The 21,948-nt window shown below is 48.7% G+C and overlaps 1 protein-coding gene across 2 annotated transcripts in view; it reads left to right on the top strand.

Moving 5' to 3' along the window:
* The window catches only part of TENM4 (teneurin transmembrane protein 4), a 2,614,938-nt gene that overhangs the window by 2,377,186 nt on the left and 215,804 nt on the right, over positions 1-21,948 (top strand). For both annotated transcript variants that reach the window (XM_064492755.1, XM_031460439.2), the window contains one exon: positions 14,675-14,930. In XM_064492755.1, coding sequence (XP_064348825.1) covers positions 14,675-14,930 — 256 coding nt within the window. The remainder of the gene's footprint in view (positions 1-14,674; positions 14,931-21,948) is intronic.

Genomic DNA, 21,948 nt, shown 5'->3' with positions numbered 1-21,948 from the left:
TAGGAGTTGAATTAGGCAGATCTGAATTCCAGTCTTGGCACTGAGTAGCTACAGAGCATGAGCAGATTCTCTCCCTGAGCCTCAGTTTCCTCATCTGCGAAACAGACATAATGACAGCTAGCATTTACTGAGTATTTGCTATGTGCCGCGAATGCTCTTAGAACCTTATGTGAATCCTCCCAACCACCCCATGAGTGTTAGCTCCACATTTGATGTCAGGGAGGTAGGGCACAGGAGAGCTGGGTAACTTGTGCAAGGCCACAGAGCAAGGAAGTGGTCGAGCCAGGATTCAAACCCAGGCTGCATGGCTCCGGAGCCCACACTCCTACCACTCTGCCTTGTGTCCTCATCCACCTACCTCGCAGGACTCTTGGGGAGAGGAAATGGGAAACAAGTGTGTTAGGGACGCTTAGCAGAGTAGCTGGCAGCACAATAAGCCTACAGTACTTTGAGGCCAGTATTAGTACTATGATTACATTTCTGTGGCCTGGGCATTGAGCTGGACACTTCTCAGAGGACTTCAGGAGGACAAATGCCTTTTATCTGTTTCTGGTGTCACTTGGTTCATGGACATTGATGGATGGAATACCTGCCTAAGATCTCCTGAGCTTGTATCAAAAGGAAAAGCCACATGTGGTCCTTGTCATAAATGATAGAAAGTGTCTCTCTTGCAGTATAATTAGCTGGATGCTCTCTGCCTTTTCCCCTGAATGAGGCCTTTTATGGCCTGAGGAGGAGGGTCACAATCACTCAGGCAGGGGTCCCATTCTGCCTTGTGACTTGCTGGGGTTGGGTGGGTGCTCTTCGGCCGAGGTTCGAGGTGTGTGTTTACATGCAGCTTCTAGGGGCTGGGAGGGCACTGGGCTTGGAGTCCCTGCTTACCAGCTCTGCCACCAGGCAAACCTCTTAGCCTGGCAGAGCCTCAGTTTCCCCGTGTGTAAAAGGATGATAACACCTACCTCGTAAGATTGTTCTTCTGGTGTGTCATCAAACAGTAAAACCTTTGGGGTCCCCAAAACACCTCATCCATGTAACTATTGACATGATTGTTGTTCATTCAAAACAAAAACATGCGAGAGGTTTTGCGTTTAATAAATTATTCAATACGTAGAGCTCACGTACTTCTGAATTTATTTTTTCTCCTTCTTTTGCCTCTAGGAGGCTTGATGCCCCCTGGAGTAGACAGGACAGAGAGATCTTTGCTGGGATCTTGGCTTTTTATCATTTCCTAGTGATGTGACTTTGGGCAGGTTTCTGTAAATCAAGACGTCATGTTTCATAAAGTTGCCCTGAACACTGAGGCCTGAGATCTCCCATTAGAAAAAGTCATGGGCAAAGGCACAGCAGGTTTATGAGGCTCAGTTTGCTTGTCTATAAAATGGAGAAATTAAGACCTACCTTTAGTGTTGCTCTGATGAAGTAAGGAAACCTTCCTGAGAGCTTGGCTTATCGTCACATGTCACTAGATACTCACTCTCCTCCCGCTGACAGCCTCCTGGTGCCCAGACCTGAAGACCCTGCATGGACAAGGGCTTAATTTCATTTCATTCAGCACACATTTACTGACAGCTTAGTAGCCTCTAGAGAGAAGTCGACTGAAGGTACTGGGAATACCAAGCCCTCAGTGAAAAGACAGATTCGAGCTCTGCCCTTGCAGACTTCACAGCCTAATGGGGTTGTAATTCAATGGGATTCTAAGGTGCTATGAGAGGGAATTCATAGTTCACCTCAGCTGAGTACTTCTGTCTGCCAGTCACTGTGCTAAGGCCCCTACATGGACGGACAGTCTCACTAAACCCCTGAAACAAGACTAAGAAGCAGATAGTTCTATTATCCCCATTTTACAGAAGGAGAAATCAAGACTTTCAGAGGCTAAAAACTCACCCAAAGCCATAGAGCTGTTAAGTGGTGAAACCTGGTTTCAAACTCAATGTTCTCTGACTTTGCACTCTCCTTCCTGGCCACGGTGGCATCAAACTGGGGTCCAGAAAAGATTCGTAGTGTGGCCCAGGGTGTAAGTAGGGAAAGTGGGTTTGAACCCAAGGCATCTTGAGCCTAAGACATGACATTTAACCACATGCAGTAATTCTAGCAACCTGTCGCTTCATCTTGGCATGTCAGCATCTCTTCCGGGAGAAAGCAGTTTCTTCCAAACTACTGATGGATATAAAAAAGAGGGAAAGCTGTGGGTGTGACGGATGAGAATTCACCTCTCCCTCTGCTGGTTTTTAGCCTCCTGCAGAGCCCAAGCAATGGGGCTGGGTCGAGGGTAGAGAAAGGAAAGCCACCTGATAAACTGCCCTGACCTTCAGTGCTGATGTCTGTTTCAACAAAATAGGCTCCTCCCTGTAGGATCCTTGAGAGTCATTGCCTTGATTTCCTTTTATGGCCTCTTCAACTGTTGATAAAAATATAAAAAGAGTTTATGCCCACCTCAGTGATCTGCTGTCTCAATTGTGCAGTTTGGAGAGCATCAGGTCAAGTTTAAAGAGAGAAAGATCAGGGTGCCCAGAGAGCCCAAACTTCCTCATGGCCCCTGAGAGCCAGTGGCAGCACCTGGGTGAGACAGCCTGCCAAATACCCCAGAGAAAGGAGTCATGCTTCTAGACTCACAGCCTGTGATGTATTAAGATAAGACCTCCACCCTTGAAGTGTACCGTCTGGAAGAAAAGACAGATGTGCAAACAAGTGATCGTAATTCAGAGTGAGCCATGGGGTCTAGAAGAGCCCAGAAGAGAGGCTTCGAACCCACGTGGGAGGGTGGTGTAAGAAGTGGTCATGGACGGGTTCTAAGAGAAGGGAATTTCTAATCTGAGTTAACCAGGTCATGCCTTTAGTGCAGAAGGAAAGAGCACGTGCAAAGCGGTGATTGTGAGACAAGCAGTGAGCTATTTCATAAGCAGTTTATAATTAGTCTTTTTAACCTTGGAACCTTCCTAAAGAGGGGAGCGGAGAGCTGTAGGTGCAGCCCTGGAGTGCTGGGCTCAGGTCAGATGGCGAGGGTCTTGTCCTATGGGTAGTGGGGAGCCACTGACGGCAGGGGAGCGACATGACCGTTTTCTTTTAGGAAGCTCACTTCTTGACACTGATGGATGTCAAGTGAACTAGAAGCGGGGTGAGCCTGTGGGCTGGGACCCGAGTGTTGTCTGTGGCCCTGGCCTAGTTATCTACCGATGAAAGCTTGAGTTGAGGGAGTGACAGTGCGAGCGGTGAGACTTCCACGGAGATGTGGAAGGGGAAGCCAGAGCACTCAGTAACCATTGCTAAGTTGTGGAACCTGAAAAAGAGGGAGAAGGCAATGGAGATTCCCAGCCGCCTGGTTTGATTGATGGGGCAGGTGGTGCTGGCAGCAGCTAGTGATGCTGAGATCAGGGGCAAAGAGAGGGAACGGGTAGGGGATGGGAAGCAGGGAGGCATTCAGTTGAGCTCTCTACATATCTCATTAGCGTGGCAGAGGCTGGAAGTTCAGGGAATAGTTTGAGGCTAGTTATTTAAAACTGCTTCATTGACAGGGAGCTCACCGTTTTGAGAGGTAGCCCATTGTGAAGCTTGGAAAGAAGGGTGTCCTGACTTTGAACTGCTGGTGCTTCCAGGTACCTTCCTGGCCTTGGCCCTGAATCTTCCTCCTGAAGCCCTGTGGAGTAGATTTGCCCCTTCCTCCACCCTTTGGCTATTTGAAGTCAGCAGTCGTGCTCTGCCCAGGAAATTCCTTCTTTCCAGGAAATTGTCTGGGAGGACAAGGGAAGCCACAAGGAATCAGACTGTCAGAGGCTGGAAGGAACCTCAGGAGATCATGTATAAAAATGAAGGAAACTCGTATTTGAGACACACAGACTGAGGTCCAGAGAAGGGAAGGGATTTTCCTAAAGTCATAGCATGAGTTAATGGCAAAGCTGGGAACAGTTCTTCAGTCCGGGGCTCTACTATTCCATGTAAGTGGGTGTTTAATTTCCCAGCTATGCATGGCTTAAGTGACGAGACCTGGAAAGCTAATCATAAGACATGTGGTGTTTCAGTTGGACTCCTAGACACACACTCCTTCTTTAAGCCCTTCCCCTACCCTGTCTTCTTTCCTAGCTAACAACATCGGTCCTTTGCTTACCCCTAGAGGAACATGGTTTCTAAACCCCTTACCATCCTGACTAGCTCCAGAGACCCCAGGGGAGGGTCAGCCCATACAGTGCTGGCATGATGTCCAGTCTACATGCTTCTCCTCTCATCAGCACAACCTGACCATCACCTCCCTCATTCTTAGCGCTCTACCTCTATGAATACAGCCCACTACATTTCCATGAGCTTCTTAATCTGTTCTAGCCTACTGCAGACTCCTGCTGAACTGAATTCCACCTTCTACACTCAACACACACACACTCCTATTGATAGATAAGTTTCCTTGTTGATTTGGGACTTGACCTAACAGTTCATGGGTCAGACCATTTCTGAAAAGGGCAGGAAGGTGACAGTGGAAGGAAGGAAAAGTTACTTGACAAGCAGAAAGCTTTCCCAGGACAAGTTCTGCCCTGAGGTGAACTTTAAGCTGGGGAAAAGCCATGTACCTAGTAAAACCCTGTGGCTGCAGCCAACCTTTTCTGAGCAGTCTGTTCACATTTTATAGGCAGGGGACTTTGTCTAATCCATCTCTGGGTCTCTGGCTCTATGGGGAGTGACCTTTGTGAAAGGAATGAAAGCAGGGAAGCAGGAAGGGAGAGAGGAAGGGAGGAAAGAAGAACCATATTTCTCTTCCTCCCAGTTCATCTTTCTGCATTCTTTGGTGCCCAGTGACACAGCACAGTCCAGTGCATAATTCTCTATGCACATGTTTTGCAAGCAGATGTTCATTCACAAATATCCCAGGTTCATCTGCCAAGAATGATACAGCCTTGATTTTAGAATTGGAGGAGGAGACACCACCTCTTCCTCCTGTGTGTTAGTTGGGGAAACTGGAGCTCAGATAGGTTAAATGCCTTGCCCAAGGTCACACAGCAATTATTAGCTGATAGGGACAAGTGCAAGAATGAAGTTTGGGCAAATGTTTGTTGATAGTTCTTTCAGGTTCAGAAGGTGGCCCTGCCAAATTATTCATATACACACTTAGATCACTTCTGATGCTCTTAGCTTGGTTTGCCTGTAAATTACCATGACCCTGGGAAGGGAGAGTAATGCTGATTCCACCTCTAACAGGGACCCTGACACTGCAGTTCCCTCAACTGTCCAGTCACAGCAGCAGGGTGCCCCTCACCCGGCCCCACCCTAGGAGAGCAGTGATTGCTGGATATGCATTTTAATGAAGCCTGGGATTCTGGTTCACTCTTGGAAGTGCTCTAACATTTGGCTTTAAAAGGCTGGAAGTTGGGGTGAGCCCTCTCAACACCCTTAAAGCTGCCCCTCTGGCTCCAGGCTCCTAGCCTACCCTCCAGGCTCTTGGAGGTGGACGTCAGCCTCTCTCTCTCGCCGCCAACCCTTCCCCCTCAGCGCCTCACAGCTCTCTGCTCTGGGTACCCAGGTCTCCACACCGTCCTGCTGCCTTAGGGGCCTGTATCTCTCAGCCTGTGAGCCTTTGTCCGTTCCAGTCCCCTGCCAAGAATGCCCACTCACTCCCCTTTATACACCTCCACCCTGTCTCTACTTCAGTACCCAGTTCAAGTCCTCGCTCTTCCTGGAAGCTTCCTGGGACCGCTCTACCTGCTACCTGCTGTAGCCTTGAGGGATGAGGCTCCTGCCTGGGACACTGCCCTGAAGCAGCTCTGCAGAGGATGGGCGCAGGGGAGTGACCTCAGCCTCTCTCTCCTGCCTCCTTTCAGTGACCTGCTGTGCTAATCACTAGCCAAAGCCATCTGGAAGCCAGGGGGCAGGGGAGCCCAGGTGATGCTGTCCTTAGCAGTCAGCCTCCTGTGACAGAGAGTGATTGAAACTGGGGATGGGAGTGGAGCCAAACAGGGAATAAAATCTTGTATTAGCTATTTGCCCATCCTAGATGAACCGACTAATCGCTGACCAGACGGCGTACCCACTTAGGATCACCGGGTCTCATGCATAGCATGCGGCTGGCTTTCCTGGCCCCTCCTGCCAAATGCCAGGTGTGCTTTCCCATCATAACAACCAGAAAACAGCCCCTTCCGCATTTGCAGAAACCTCTATTTGGAAAACCAGTGCACCCTACAATGAAGCTTTGCATTAGTTTTGTAAGACACTGTCCCTCAATACAAATTTCTCACATACAAGCACTTTAACAGTCAGATTGTTCACCCAAAGTTCTGCCCCGACTGCATGAACAAGGGAGCAGAAGCAGCTGCCCTGTGACCTCAGGGCACTCTTTCACTCCCCCTCAGGAGCCCTTGAAAGAGTCTCCTCAGGAAGCTCCAGTCCACCCGCCGCCCCTCTAAGGGCCCTCTCCATCTGTGTGTCCATCTGGGGTTTCAGGCTGAGTACATTTAGAATCCCTGCACATTGGCCATGACAGAGAATGAACAGCAGAGTAGTAAAAGTGAGCAGAGAGCATGTGTGCAGGGAGGGAACAAACGGGCAGAGAAAACAGCACACAAATGCAGCCCCCAGCCTCATGCTCAGACCGGCGGTTCCAGTTTAGACGTCACTGTTATTATTCATCCTGAGGAAATAATAATAATAATAATAACAACAACCACCCTGACTCTTACCTGGGACCCTTCAGTTTGTGAGGTGCTTTCCTAGACTTGTGACAAGTGACGAAGACGAAACTCAGTGAGGTTAAACAAGTGGTCCGGGATTATACAGCTCGAAGGAGGCTGAACGGAGGCTGGAAGTCAGGCCATTAGGCTCCGGCTGCCGACTGTGGTGACAGAGCTTTCTTTCTGGCCTCTCTAAATTAGTCGTGGAGGCCAAGGGTCATTAGCTCAGTTCTCAACACCGCTCCAGCACCATCCCGAGTCAGTGGTGGTCGATGGCATTTTAATGGAAGTCAAATAACTCTTTCTCTTGGCATTCTCTGGCAGCTGGAGTTTTCGTGTTTTATGATAATTAAATACCATCATCCTTCATATCTGACAGTCTTTAGGGCCCGATTAATGACCACCGTGCACACTGGGTCGTCGTTAGCTCTGCAGCCAGGAGACCTCCAGGCTCCCAGCCTGGCACCCTTTCTCCGAGCCACTGCTGGTCAGGATCGCAGAACCCATTCGGATTCTTTGCCTGAGCCAAAGCGCTGGAAGTGTACGCCTTTTTCCCTTGAATGTTCTCTTAGAGGAGGATACTGACAAGCTCCACTGGAGTTTTCCTAGCAGTCAAGCATCCCACAGTGTCTGGATCCTGCCTATAGCCCGCCCCTGCTGGGTTCATTCTCCAGATGGCCCCCAGGCCCCTGGATGGATATCTGTCCCAAACACTAGTGTAAGCATGGTTCTCCTCTGCTCAGAGCCCATCAGGGCACCCCCCCCCCCCACTCTCCCAATAAAGATCAAGTTCTTTTGTTTGGCACTTCCAGACAACCACCACCTAGGCCTGCTCCCAGTGTCTCCACCGGCTTCCTGCCACTGCCCCGTCACAGCCACCCCGCACTACTTGGAGAAGTGCCCCAGTTGGCCTCGCAGCCCCTCTTTTTCTCTCTCTCTCTCTCTCTCTCAGGCTCTGAACCTTCACACATGCATTGTCCTCTGCCCAGAATACTCTTTAGACACAGAGCACATGTCACTTGTCATGAACCCTTCCCCACCCCTGACAGTCAGGCTGGCAGCCCCCTCTGTTCTCCATGGAGTGCCAGTGGGCTGCAGTGTATAGCTAACAAGGATTCCAGTAGCCAGTGCTTGTGGACACTCACTGTGGTGTGCACCATCCATCATAGGCCGCTTCCCCATGTCGACTCATACCGTATGTGTGAAGCAGAGTGGTTAGGAGTATGGGCTCTGGAGCCAGGCTGCCTGGGGTCAGATTCTGGCTCCATCGCTCATTGGTTCAGTAAACTTGGGCAAACTACTTAGCCTTGCTGTGCCTTAGTTTCCTCATCTGCAAAGTGGGAGTCATAAGAGTACCTTCTTTATGAGAGGTGTCATAAGGATTAAATAAGTAAAGCACTTAGAGGCAGCCACATAGCATGTACTCAATAAATATTAACTATTACCATTTCATGACAGTTACCATTTTGCATAGTGTCTGTTATGTCTGTTATTTTTACTAAACTGTGAGCAGCTTTAAGTCAGGATCTGTATTTGTTTCGTCTCTGGATCTCTGTGTATTCAATATATGGTAGCCCTCCTTCTCTTCCTTTTGTTATGTTACTATTACAAACTCATTTTATACGTGAGGAATTAGAGACTCAGAGAACTTAAGTGACTTGCCCCAAATCATGTAGCTTGTCAGAGACAAAGCCAAGTCAGAACCTAGGTCTGGGAGACTCCTGAGCTCTGCTCTGGTACCTCCTTTTACATCTGTCCCCCAAACACCAGCTGTTTGTCAAGGCTGGGGCTCATCCTCATCTTAAAACTTGTCAAGTCCCTGCACACAACAGTATAATATTGCCGGTTGATTGAACAACCTCAGGGGCCCTCTCCTTAGGGAGCACCTTGAACCCAGGACAGAGCGGCACCTGACTTACTCTGAGATGTTTACCTAATGCAGAAAGGGGCCCACATCTTTGAAGACATGGAGACCCCATGTGTCCCCTTTGGTTCTGCGTGTCAGGCTGCAGGCACTCTCATTGCTTCTGATCTGCATGTTGAGCTCCAGGCAGCTTCCCGAGACCAGGGCTCCTGGAAGCCAGAAGGTTGTCCAGAATGGGATTCAGTTGTAACAAAAGTGCCACATTTCTGCCAGATGTTTTCCTGCTCTTTCTCTCTCAAGGCTTTTTGCTTTGGCACCCCTGTTGTAAATGCTGTAGTGCTGATTGTCATGGTGACAATTTAGCACTTTACAACTTACCCATTCATCATTGCTTTATCATGACCATGGAATTAATGGTCACTTTTTTTTTTTTTTTTTAGCATTACTGTATTTCAGGCACTGTGCTAAGTACCTTACATACATGATCTCATTTACTTCTCATAACAGTCCTATCAGGTGGGCATTGCTCCATTTAATGAATAGAAAAATGAAGCTCCAGAGAGATTAAGTGTCTTGATCAAGGTAACAAAGTTTATAAGTGGCAGAGCCAAACCGTGAACCCGAGGCTGTCTGACATCAAAGCCTAGTCTCTTTCTATTGCCTACTGCTCCACCCAGTGCTCTAAAGAACCTCAACTATGACCTCAGTTCAGGAAGATGCAGCCTAGAGGCTTCTAGATTTTTGTGTATATAACATGAAAAATGTCTGAAGTGTTGGGAGGGAACCAGCAACTGTAAATAGATGTGAGAGCTTGTAGGAAGTGAAAAAACAAACAAACAAAACAAACCTTCCTGGAAAACCAGGCTTCTTGCAAAACTCAGATAAGTAAGTGGCCTTTACTGACAGAGGCTTGCAACATAACAATAAAAATGACTCCTATCTGGGCTTGATTCAGAGACATACTTGGTGGCTGTATCTGCGAGAAGAGGGTGTGAATTGGAATTAGAGCACAGCTTTGCAGACGTTCCCAAGCTTACTCCTGGGTAGCAGGAGAAAAGCCATTACTTACGCGGACAAGAGGTCCACCTGCCTGATTTGCTGTCCCCTCCCCGCATTCCGTAAATATTGACAGAAGATATGGGATGAGTGGCACACAGGCCCTTCCTCTCAGGACCCAGTAGAGGCCCACTGTGTACTTGACACTTGAACAAAGGACATCGCTTTTCATTTCCAGAAAGTGGTGATGTAGGAATATGTGCACCTTTCACAGGTGCACAGAACAAGGACCAGGAAGGTGACATGAATTATAAAAGACCACCCAGCCAGTGAGGAGAAACCAGAAAAGAGTTCTCTTAGGCCAACTCTATCTCATTCACCATTGTATTCCCAACACCCAGTTTACAGGTCCTGGCACAGAAAGGGGATTCAGTACATGCTGAATGAGTGAATTGGTTCTGAGTTCCCTCCATAGATGGGGGTATAAATTGGGGAGAATAAGAGGAGAAAAGAAGGCCTCTTTATAGTCTCTCCCATCTGTCTTCACTCCTGGTCAGTGGCGCAGAGATGAGACTCCATTCAGACCAGAGAAAACATGGTCCTGGGAAGGTCATGACTTTTTTGGGGCTGTGATTGAGTCCCCACTGCTGAGCCCCAAAATACAGAGCTTTCCCCTAGGGAACCTGGGAGACATAAAAGTCCCCTTTCCTAGTGTTCTCAGAATGGAAGGAAAAACAAAGAGCCCAGCTGAAGCGCTTGGAACTCTGGCTACAGGCGAGTAAGTAAAGGGCTGCTCTGAGCCCGTGGCCTTGGGAGCCCAGTGGTCTGTGATGATATTTTGCATACAGAATACTCCCATCAGCTTGCCTCCTGGACAGACTGCCCAGGCCACTCACATGAGCCATTCGCTCAGTAAACCTAGACCAAGTATCTGCTTGGTTCTAGGACCTGTGATCACAGCACAGAGGGGACAGGGGTTTTTGTACCTGCTAGAGGAGGCAAAATGGGGATATAAGCATGCAAGCTCTTGGGGAGAAGGAAAAGGTGAGTGGTCCACGTTACCTGTTACTAGCATTCAATGGAGGGAAAAAGAACATGGCGGGGGGGCGTAGATCAAGGAAGCTTTCAGGATGGGGTGGCAATTGAGCTGAGCTTCAAAAAGTAGAATGGATTTAGACCAGGACACTCCTTACCCACATAGGAGAATTTCCTTTTAGAGGCTTGTACTAAAAATGTCATCATTCCAGGGCTCTTGGCAGTGCTTCCAAACAGTTATCAAGCTGGAGCCTGGCGTCCCCAGTTAGTCACAAACAGGTATCCGTAGGCTTGCAGGCCAACCTGTCCTGACCTAGGCCTCAGATGCTTGCATCTTCGCTGAGGGTCTTCTTCCTGCCTTTGGCCATGGAACCAGATGATCGAGCAGGTGTCAGCATGGTTTGAGAGATAGAATTCAGGCTATAGATTAATAAGAACCACTCTCTAATTTTGCAAGCCTCAGCTTCCTCATCTATAAAATGAGAATGATAATAATACTGTCCTCTAGGGGCTGTTGTGAGCATCAGAAAAGTTCAGGCTGGGACAGTATACAAGTATGTGCTCATATACATGCCAGCAGCTCTTAACATCAGTTAGGTGAAATGCCGTGGGAAGGTTAATGCCTAGTGAGGGGCCAAGAGCAAGATTAGGTGCCCCTTCTTTGCTGGCCTCCTGATAGCCTTTGGGCAGTAGTGCCCTGGACTGCAGCCAGCAGCCTGAAAGGCCAAGAGAAGGGAGGGCACTCCATCAGCCCAAGAGGCCTCTTCTGCTGCTGGCTTCTCTCTCAGTTTCCAAATGTCTCCATTAAAGTGCTACCTGGGGACAGCTGGACAACACAAATGACCCAGCATATGCTCACCTTCTCCCTGAACCAAGGCTGTCTGTTATCTGAGTGGGACCCTCTGCCTGTTCACCTGGCTCCCAGGTTCTCTCCCCTCCCATCAAGGGGCATCCCTGTCAGCTCTCTTCTGGTCCAGGACCACAGCATGGCACATCTACATTCTGTGGCTTCCTGGGGACCATCTTCATTGGAGTTGAAATTTCAGCCACTCTGTGGCCCCAGCAGATCTCTTGGCCTCTGGGGGAAAGGGGTGGCTGGGAGGAGGTGGGGTAGGGGGGTAGAGAGAGGGAGCTGATGAGAGACAATGCTGGAAAGACAGGCATGGATCAAATTCTGAAGGGCTTGGTAGACCCTGTGTGGACTTCATCCTGAAAATAGCAGTTTGTAGGAAGGAAGCCATCTGCTCAGATGGGTTTCTGTTTCTCTTTCCCTCCTCGTGCTTCCCAACCTCACTCCCACCAGATTTGCTTTACAACTGGTTGGCATAAAAGATGGGGTTACCTAAAAAGCAGGTGCTTCTTCCATTAAAAATAGCCATAACACTGATAGTGCCTCAGACTTGATTGTGCTTGATGATTTCCAGAAAGCTGTCTCCTGAGTTAAGGAAGAGCACAGCCTTTGGAATATCATACCCGCCTTGGTTTGGACCCTGTACTCACTGACTCTCAGTCTCCTCTGTGAAATACAGGAGACTTGAGGGGAACAAATGAAGTGGAATACTTTGTAAGCTGTGACCTTCAGAAATATTTCCTTCCCATTGATTGCTTCATTTATATCACTGTACCTCTGTGATTCCCTTAATAAACCCTTTCCCCCATTTTACAGATGAGAAAACTGAGGCTCAAAGAGACTATGTAGCATGTCCAGGGCTGTCTTAGATTTAGGCCTTCTGAAACTGTGGCAGTAGCCCTGATGACCTCTAAATCACCTTCAGGGACAGTCTTCCCTTTTCTTGAAGAATATCGTAAATTCAAAGTGAAATAGCTTTGTCGTCCTGTCCTGTAGAATCTAAGCTTGACAGATGTCTTTCATTCTGTCTCCATCCCCTTTGGTTCAGATTGCAGTGTTCCTTCTAGGGTGGCTGACGAGATCCCTGGTTCCCAGCCATGGTCATCTCATCAAATGGTCAGTCACCCCACCTTTGCTATTCTCTTCCGTCTATGCTATCTCATTTTTTGCAGTATGGGTAGGCTGAGAATTTTTCAGGTCTTTAAGTTATGGTTTCTTTTTGCTTAACAGTTCTTTCTTCAATTCATTTCTCTCTTCTTTCATTTTACTCTAAGCTGCCAGGAGGAACCAAGCCACTCCTTCAACACTTGGCTTCCGAATCTCCTCAGTGAAATATCTCATTTCATTGCTCACAATTTCTACTTTCCACAAAACACTAGAACATGAACACAATTCAGCCAAGTTCTTTGCCACCAAGTAACAAGGACTGCCTTTTCTCCATTGTCCAAGAACATGCTCATTTCTGAGACCTCATCAGAATTGCCCTTAATGTCCAGCTCTATCAATCAATATTCTGTACATAATTATTTATGTTTTCTCTAAGAAGATGGAAGCTTTCTCTACATTTCTCTTTTTTTTCCCCTTAACTCTCACCAGAATCACATGTAACAGTCCCTCCACAGCAATATAGGCTTTTCCTAGCATGTAGACTCTACCCGTTACCCAGTTCCAAAGCTGCTTCTACATGTTTTAGATATTTGTTACAGCATCATCACACTTTTGGGTACCAATTTCTGTCTCAGTCAGCTTGGGCTTCTGAAACAAACTACCAGAGACTGAGTGGCTTAAACAAACATTTATTTCTCACAGTTCTGGAGGCTGGGAAGTGGGAAGTCCAAGAACAAGGTGCTGGCAGATTCAGTGTCTGACGAGAGGTCTCTTCCTAGTTTGCAGAGGGCCACTGTCTTGCCGTGTTCTCACGTGGCCCAGAGACAAAGAGGGAGAGTGAGCTCTCTAGTCTGTTCTTCCAGGGGCACTAATCCCATCACGAAGACTGCGCCCTCCTGTCCTCATCTCAACCTGGTTACCTCCCCCACACCCCACCTGCAAATACTATGACATTTGGGACTAGGGTTTCCACATGTGAATTTTGGAGAGACAAACACGCCGTCCACAACAGTGGCCATGTGGTTAATAAGTGACAGAATCTAGAATAGAATCCAGTTTTCTGACCTCTTCACCCCCATAATATCCTTAGTTTCCAAAGCCTAGACTTTCCATGAGCATAGCTTATGTGAATGGTACTTAAGATTTACCTCCAGGACTTAACCTCATTTGTGGCATCACAAATAGAAGAAATAGAAACTATTTCTTTGTGGGTAATATCCACTTAGCCACATGCCCTTGGGTAGGGCACTTCACCTACCTGCTTTAAGTTTTTCATCTATAAATTTGAAGAAAATAATACCTATTGCTCCAAGTAGTTGAAAGAGTAAATATATTTATCTTAATTCCCTCATCTGTAAAATGGGGATACAAACAGTACCTGCTCAGTAGTAAATTATGAGGATTAGATGAATTAACACAGGTAGAGGGCTCAGAAGAGTGCCTAGCACATAGTAAGTGCTCCATAAATATTAGCGGTGGTTTTTAATTCCCCTAGACACCAGCATGGCTCACTCTCTTTACTCAGAAATCACCTTCTCCCTGAGGCCATCACTGGCCATCCGATCTAAAGTTCCACCACTGCCCCCACTTACACAGGCCACAGTCCCCTTCCCAGCTTCATGTGTTCTCAGATATATCACCATCTCAGATGTATCCTGCTTGTTTCATTTGCTGTGGCCCACTATATTTAATTAGTGATTCTCAAGTTTTAGCAAACATTAGAATCACCTGGAGAGTTTGTGCGATCAGATTGCTGGGCCCCTCCCAAGGGTTCATGGTTCAGTAAGTCTGGGGCAGGGCCCAAGAATTTTCATTTCTAACAAATTCCCAGGTGATGTTGAAGCTCCTGGTTCCGGCCATAACCCTAAAGTGTCTAAAACAGCGTGAGGTTGGGGACATGGGAGGGTACTCTTTTTCCTTTTTTTTTTTTTTTTTTTTTAACCTTGTTTATTGTCTTTCACTAAAATTTTCTGCTTTGTTCGTTGATGTATCCCCAGCACCTAGAATAGTAGGTGCTCAATGAATGACCGTCAAGTGAATGTTTATTGAATGCATGACCGTGTCCAGTTCGCCAGTGCCGGCGGCAGGCCCAGCTGCTCCCGCGCGGTCCCCGTGGGGCCCTCCCGCAGCCGCGCTGCCCGGTGCCCCGCTGACCGCGCGTGTTTGTGCCCTTAGATCACCCGGGCGGCCTGCAGAACCACTCGCGGCTCCGGACGCCGCCGCCGCCGCTCTCGCACGCCCACACCCCCAACCAGCACCACGCGGCCTCTGTGAACTCCCTGAACCGGGGCAACTTCACGCCAAGGAGCAATCCCAGCCCGGCCCCCACGGACCACTCGCTCTCCGGAGAGCCGGTGGCTGGCAGCGCGCAGGAGCCGGCCCACGTCCAGGACAACTGGCTGCTCAACAGCAACATCCCGCTGGAGACCAGGTGCGGGGCGTGCAGGGCGCGCGGGGCGGGTGGCTGGGCTGCGAGCCCGGGTTCTGGTGCGGACCTGCTGTGTGCCGGCTCCTTGGCCTGGCACCAGAGCTGGGGTCGCGGCTGGGGCCACAGCATAGAGGTGCGGTGCTCAGGCTGCGGGAGAGAAGGGCCGTGGGAAGTCGGGGGAAAGAGCTGGGGCTGGATGTTCAGGGCTAGCCTGCTGCTCACTGAAGGTATGGCCTTGGTCAAGTTGCTGACCCGCTCTGTGCCTCACTTTCTACACTAAGGGGATGCAGCTCTCTGGAAAGCACTGCTGTAACAGTGAAGGAGAGCTGATGTGTGTTAACAGGGCTGGTACTGGTGTGTGGCAGAGAGCAGGCTTCCAGGGTTTGATTTGGGCCCATCCCTCTGGCGTTCCCTACTGTGACTTGGTCACACTCTACCTGGCATGGTGCCTGCCTGGACTGTGATGGGTGCTGGGTCAAGGCCATCTACCCTCACCTCCTCTCCTCCTCCCCTGCTGGCCTATCCCCTCTGTCTCCAAAGCCCTAACCATCCCTATCACGGATACATCCGAGTTTTGGTTACAGAGGCTTTCATATGTGAGATAAGATATCCTCACAACTTTATGAAATAGTATAACTGTTGTGTTCCCATTTGAGAGATTTGGAAACTGAGACTCAGAGAGGGTAGGTGGCTAGTTCGGGTCACACAGGCAGTCCAAGTATAGCTGAGATTTGAACCCAGGTTGCCTGGCTTCCTGGTGCAGTGCTGTCTCCCTACACCACCACCACCTTCTGGCCTGAACCCCTCTGCCTCTCTCTTCTTCCAGCCTCCTAGAATGCTTCTTTCAGCTCAGGGATTGCAGTCAGCCTCAGTTTGTAGCCATCTTCCTTCCCGAAGCCACTATTTTTCCCAAATAGAAATGATTTTTTTTAAATTTAAAAAACCATACAAACTCATAGAGAAAATGCAGAAAGATATAACACTCCAAGATAAGCACTGTTGACTTTGGGGGACATGGCCTTTATCTACTTTCTCTAAGCAGGAGGAAGTATCCCAGGCTGGACAATTGGAACCTCTTACTCTTCTACCCTATTTCTCATAGTAGTGGGAAATAGAGATTTTATTTTATCAAACTCCTGTTCTTTCCCTGGGAAGAGAAAAAAAAGTCATACCACATTTAAGGAAATGAAATTAAACTGTACATGGAAAGTGTACCCATCTGACTCTGCTGTGATATTCCCATAGTGAATTAGTGGGGTCAGGTGAGAGAAATCAGCATCCTTTCATGCCATTTTACTCCTTTAGAATCATTTTTCTACAAGCAAATTTCTCAGAGGTATGGCCCAAACTGCCCCAGTCTCTTAATTAATATGTTTCTGTTGACAACCTTTAAAATAATGTGTGACTTTTCCCTACATGCCTCCTTTGCTCTCGTCACTGACAAGAGTTGGCTAATTGTATGTCTCCCCACCCAGAGTAGCTTAATCAGTTCTCCATTATTTCCATTGCATTTATTGAATGAATGCACGTGGTCAATAGAAGCCAGCAAGTAATCAATTGTTCTGATTCTCTGCATGGAGTGTGGCAACCACTCCCTCTGCTTGGATGTTCATTTTTCTCACGTAGGATCAAAGTAGGTGGTTCTCCAGGTTTTTCAAGGACAGGAAAATAAAGGACCAGCAGCTGGGACGTTATCCTGAGGGTTAGTTCGGGATGCGAAGGTGGTCCCAGCTTTCCTTTCTTGCTTCCTCAGCCAGTGCTCATGTGCCTATCTGACCCTCTCTCCTCCCACCTCCATTACTCAAACCACATGGAACTTTGTTTTCTTTTTCTCTTATACTTTATTACTCTGTAGAACAGTTAGGAAATGGAAATAAGAAAGAAAAGAAACTCACCCCCATCTACCACCAAGTGGTAACCGTTGTTAACATGTCGGCATATACTCATACACACCATCTTGTGTATATCTATACATGTATATAACATAATATATATATATATATATATATATATATATATATATTTGATATTCAGTATATGTGTATTTATTTATCAGTATTCCACCAAATCCTTGGGCCTTTCATGCTTCTGTGCCTTTGCACAATTCTCTATGGGAGTTGCCCTCCTCGCTTCTTGGTCTAGCCGAGTCCTACTTATTCGAGGACCCAAATGAAATGTTCAGGGAAGGCTTCCTCTGTGACCCCAGAGTTCTGTGCATCTAAATATAGCTTAAATATCTGTGAAGCATAATAAAGCAAAGCAATAAAATGATGTCTGCCTGCAAAAGAAAGAAATAAATAAGTAAAGATAGCCTAAAGTTGGGAGAGGTTCCTGATACAGTGGATAACAATCAGAATTCTGGATCCTAATAGCAACTGGTTGATGGCGTAAAACCAACAAGGTGTAGTTTAAAAGAGGGATTGATGTCAAGTCTGACCGACAGAATCACAAGTAATTGTAGCCAGCTTGGTGAGGTGGAAAAGATGTGGGCTTTAGATTAGATGGACCTGGATTTCTTCCCTTGGCTTTAACACTTCCTAGCTGGGCCACTTCCTTGATGTCTCCTTCTATAAACTGGGATAAGAATTCATGCCTCTCAGGTTGGGAGTAAATGAAATATATGAGAGACACACAGCACAGTGCCTGGCATTAAAAGACATTCTATAAAAGCTGTTTCCTTTTTTCCCCATTATATATCTGCTGCCCATATCAATCCTGTGAAGAAAAGAGTCATTCAAAAAAAAAAAAATGTATTCAGCTCCTACTCACCAGAGGAGTTGAGAGGAAATCACAGGTTCTGCATCTTTTCTCCTTTGAGGTTTGGCCCTGGTGGACTGAGGGCATAAGTGATGGTCCAGTCACTGTGGCGAGTTGTTCCAAGCACAGGTTTTAGGGTGAGACACACCCTATGCTCAGCTCCCACCCCAGTGCTCACTGGCTACGGACCTAGAGCTTATAAGGCTTTGTCTCTAAAAGGGAGAAAACAGTAGTGAATTCCTGTTCTGATTATCTCTTGCTGCATAACAGACTACTCCAAAACTTACTGGTTTAAAAAAAAAAATCAGTTGATTTTACTCCACAGTGTGAGTCAGGAGTTCAGGGAGAGCACCGCTGGGCTGGTCTTCTGCTCCACGTGGGGAGGGCTGGACTGGGGTCAGTCAGTGGTGCTTGGCTGTTGGCTGGGCTAGTCTGAAGGACCCGAGATGGATCCACTCACGTACCCTGACACCTTGGGGGAGGCAGCTGGACAGCTGAGCTCGGCGGGGCCCCTCTCCTTCTAATGTGGTGTCAGGGCCTCTCCACATGGCCTTCCCTGCAGGGCGTTGTACTTCATCCTCAGCAGCTAAGGGCTCCATGACACTGAGACGGAAAGCCATCCTCAAGACTTGGCCTGGACTGGCACAGTGTCACTTCCGCCATATTCTGTAGGTCAAAGCCAGCTTCAAGGGAGGGCCAGGAGACCCCACTTCCCAAAGGGAGAGGTGCCCAAGAATATTCATCCACCTTAAATCTACCACACTGCCTCGTAAGGCTGTTAGGGCAGCTACATAAAATAATGCCTGAAAATGTCTCAGCACACAATAAGTGCTCAAACTACTTATCACGTAGTACCTGTTGTCCAGTAAATATTCATGCCATGCCTACTGTGTGCCCAGCAGGTGAGACGTTTAAGAGAACAGACTGCAGTAGGATAGAGGTGAGCACAGGAAACGTGTTGTGGTTTAATTGCCTCGGGATCCCCAGCACACAACACAGCCTGGCCACCTGGTGGGAGCTTGATGCGTGGTAACACACAGGTGAAATAAAGGAATGACTGATGGAACAAATGAGTGAATAACTAGACTCACCTGAGACTTGAGTGGGGTCAAAGGGAAGACTTCCCAGTGAACCTGGTGCTGTGCGGCTGCAAGTTGAAGGGTGGGCAGGAGGCCCCAGGTAGAGCTGGGGAGGAAAAGGGGGCCTGCAAGAGGCAGGCACAGCCTGAACAAAGGCCTGAAAGCCCCAGGGAGCAGGGCCTGTTTGAGGCCATTGTCCTAAACATCTTTGCCAAGTTCCACCAGCACGGGGAACTGCCTGATGCCAGAGACACAGTCACAGGCCTTCCCGAATTGTCAGACTGAGTCTCTGTTGACAGTCTAAAGTAAATAGCTGAGCAAATACTGTAACAGCTGGTAGAATGACCAAGAGGGATTTTGATTGCAGACCCAGGGCAGGAAAAGGAAGGCTAGCAAAAGGACGAAGGAGAGAGAGGACTTGGTTAACCTGCTCCTTTCTCTGCACCCTCTGTGCCTCTGGCACTCACCCAAGGGTCCCCCAGGAGGAGGAGATCAGGTGTACCTGTGCTCCCCAGAGCTGGGGTATGATGTTGCTTTAAGCCATGCAGGTGCAAATGTGGTCCACTCTGGTGGGAGCCATGTGTTCAGGGTTCCCTAAAACCTGACCCACTTCTTTCACACGCTGCAGCATCAGATGCTTAATTGATTTCCCAGGGACTGTCTGATTAATGACCCGTCAGGCTCCTGTTGGATGAAGGGGAAGCTGGAGCAGAAGGCCACCAGACCTCGGCTCTATTGCATCTCATCTCAGGCCTGGCCGGCGAGCCTGGGGCCCATTTTGTGGTCACATTCAGATTGGGGAACAGCCCTGCCCACCCTCAGGGAGGCTATCCTATGGTCTCCAGCCAAGCCTTGGTGTACTTCCCAGAGTGGCACACGTTACCTTCTGGTGCACCAGGCGGGCCCCTGAGCATCACAGGGGATCAGGAGGGACAGTCGTCCCTGTCATTTGGTGATGACCTGCATAAGATGCAGCCTCTGCTGCATGAGAAGCTCAGGGTCTAGTGAGGGAGGCAGACCCGTAAATTAATGAATGCAGACAGGGCTCTGTGGATGACGCTTCGACGAGGGGAGGCCTCCCAGCAGAGAGGGGCGTGTTGCTCCCTCTGCTTGGAGGCATCGAGTAACAGTCATAACAAACACTTGTAGGGCCCTTACTGGGTGCTCTAATGAGCTTCCAACCAGGGAAGCTCATTACAGACTCAGTGCCCAGGGTTTTTATCGGGGGCTGGTCACATGGACACCTCCTGCCTGGCAAGTTCCCAAAATCCAGACTCCCAGAAGGAAAGCAGGTGTTCAGCATAAACCATATTGTTTTTGTAAATAGTCTAGGCTCAGTGAGTCAGCCCATCTCATTAGTCAGTGGTGGGAACCCTCCTGAAACCTACGTTCCCAGACACCAGCCAAGGGCCAACCTGATAAGAGAGCAGTCAGGACGGCTATCTTAGCTCTTCCGCATGGGGAGGTGGTCTTACTCTCATCCACACTTATGAGATCAAGAATCTAAAGAACAGAAAACTTAAGGAACTTGCCTGAGGAGCCACAGCCGGTGGGTGCCGGGGCCAAGATCCGCACCCAGGCAGGCTGGTTCCAGAGCTTATGCCCCGAACCACTGTCCAGTGCCGCCTTCCTTATTGTTAAAGGTGGCACTCTGGGGCATGTATTAGTAGGAATCTGCAGGGGAGAAAGGAATTCTGAGATGAGGGACTGTTGTCCAAAGGCCAAAAGGGTTCTTGGCATTTTGCAGAGATGGCTAAGGGTCAGATGAAGTGAGAACACAGAGGTTTCCCCGTTGAGTTGGCAGTAAATGGGGATCAGTGAAGGAGGACCTTGGGTTCCATGAATAGGAGGTGGCACTTTCCCTGTGGGCTTGGGGCCGGGGGGAGGTAGAAGTGGAGGTGAGTAGCTGTCAACACCTTTCAGATAGAGTGCCATTATGGGATGGGCCTGGAAGACCTGGTCCAGTTTTGTTTCTTTGTTCATTCATTTGTTCAAATGCCAGCTCAGTAACTAACGCTAAGTGTGGTCTTGGCCGAGTCTCTGATGCCCCACATACCTTCGGGGTCTCAGCTACAAAATGTGGGGTGTGATCCCTGCCTGTCCTACCCTACCAGGTGACTGTCCCAGGGCTTTGTGTGTGGAAACATGGTCCAGGACAGTGAACAGGGCAATACTGAAGAACTGCTAGCCACTACACCTTCCCAGCCGCTTCCTTCCCCAGGGCCATTTCTTCTGCCCTCGGGAGGCAAGCTCAGCCAGCCCTGGGTCAGAGGGATGGAACCCCTGCATCAGTCAGCTCAGAGACTAGCCCAGCACCTCCTCTCAGGCCTCAAGGGGAGCCAGTCTCCTCCCCTCTGGAAGAAGAGCTTTAAGAGCAGTGCAGCACCAGGCTGCAGTTCCCTCTCCAAGCACATGGTAAGTCTTTCCTGACAGGCAGCCTGGGGCTGAGAGAGATCTGGGTTTGAGTCCCATCCCTAGCTTTTCATGGCTGTGTGATCTTGGGCGGTCAGTTAACCTCTCTGGGCCTCAGTTTCCATATCTATGAACTGAGTTAGCAACACCATCCAGGGTCAGGGTCAGGGTCAGATGAATCTGGCGGCCACATCTGAGCTCCTGGCAGCAGTGAGCTGGAGACTCTGCAGGACTGTGACCCACAGAGGGCTCAGCAGCTCAGGGACCCCGTCAGGAAATCCTCATAACTTTTGTGTTTCAGAAGAACTGGAAACCCAGAGTGTTAGGGGCAGAGGGGGATGGGACATTTAGTGGGGAGCCTTGAACTGGGAGGACACCTGGGTTTTCGTTTCAGCTCTGCCACTGACTCGCTGTGGGTATGGGGAAGGACACATGCCTCTCTGGATATTAGTTTTCTCGTCAGTCAGATGAGACCTAATAATTACACCCAGAACTCAGCTTTGAAAAAGCACAGAGTAAGGTTCATTATTTCAAGGCAGCAGTAGCATTCTAAATAGGCAGCATTTTCAGCAAGTGCTGCTGTCCCCCCAGATCCCTGCGTGATCTAAGTAATTAACATCCAAATTAGCGTGGTGTGGGCGCCCCTCCAGGAAACCGTGTAGTGTGCTCTCTCTCTCTCTCTAGAGACCCTTTGTTCTGCCTCTTCCCTTGTCCGAATAGATCTGTATTTTTAGGAGATCATTGTCTACACGTTCTCTTTTTAAATAACTATT

This window comes from Camelus dromedarius, chromosome 12 (assembly GCF_036321535.1).
Source record: "Camelus dromedarius isolate mCamDro1 chromosome 12, mCamDro1.pat, whole genome shotgun sequence".
Classification (NCBI taxonomy): domain Eukaryota; kingdom Metazoa; phylum Chordata; class Mammalia; order Artiodactyla; family Camelidae; genus Camelus; species Camelus dromedarius.
This window is presented reverse-complemented; position numbering and strand designations above follow the sequence as displayed.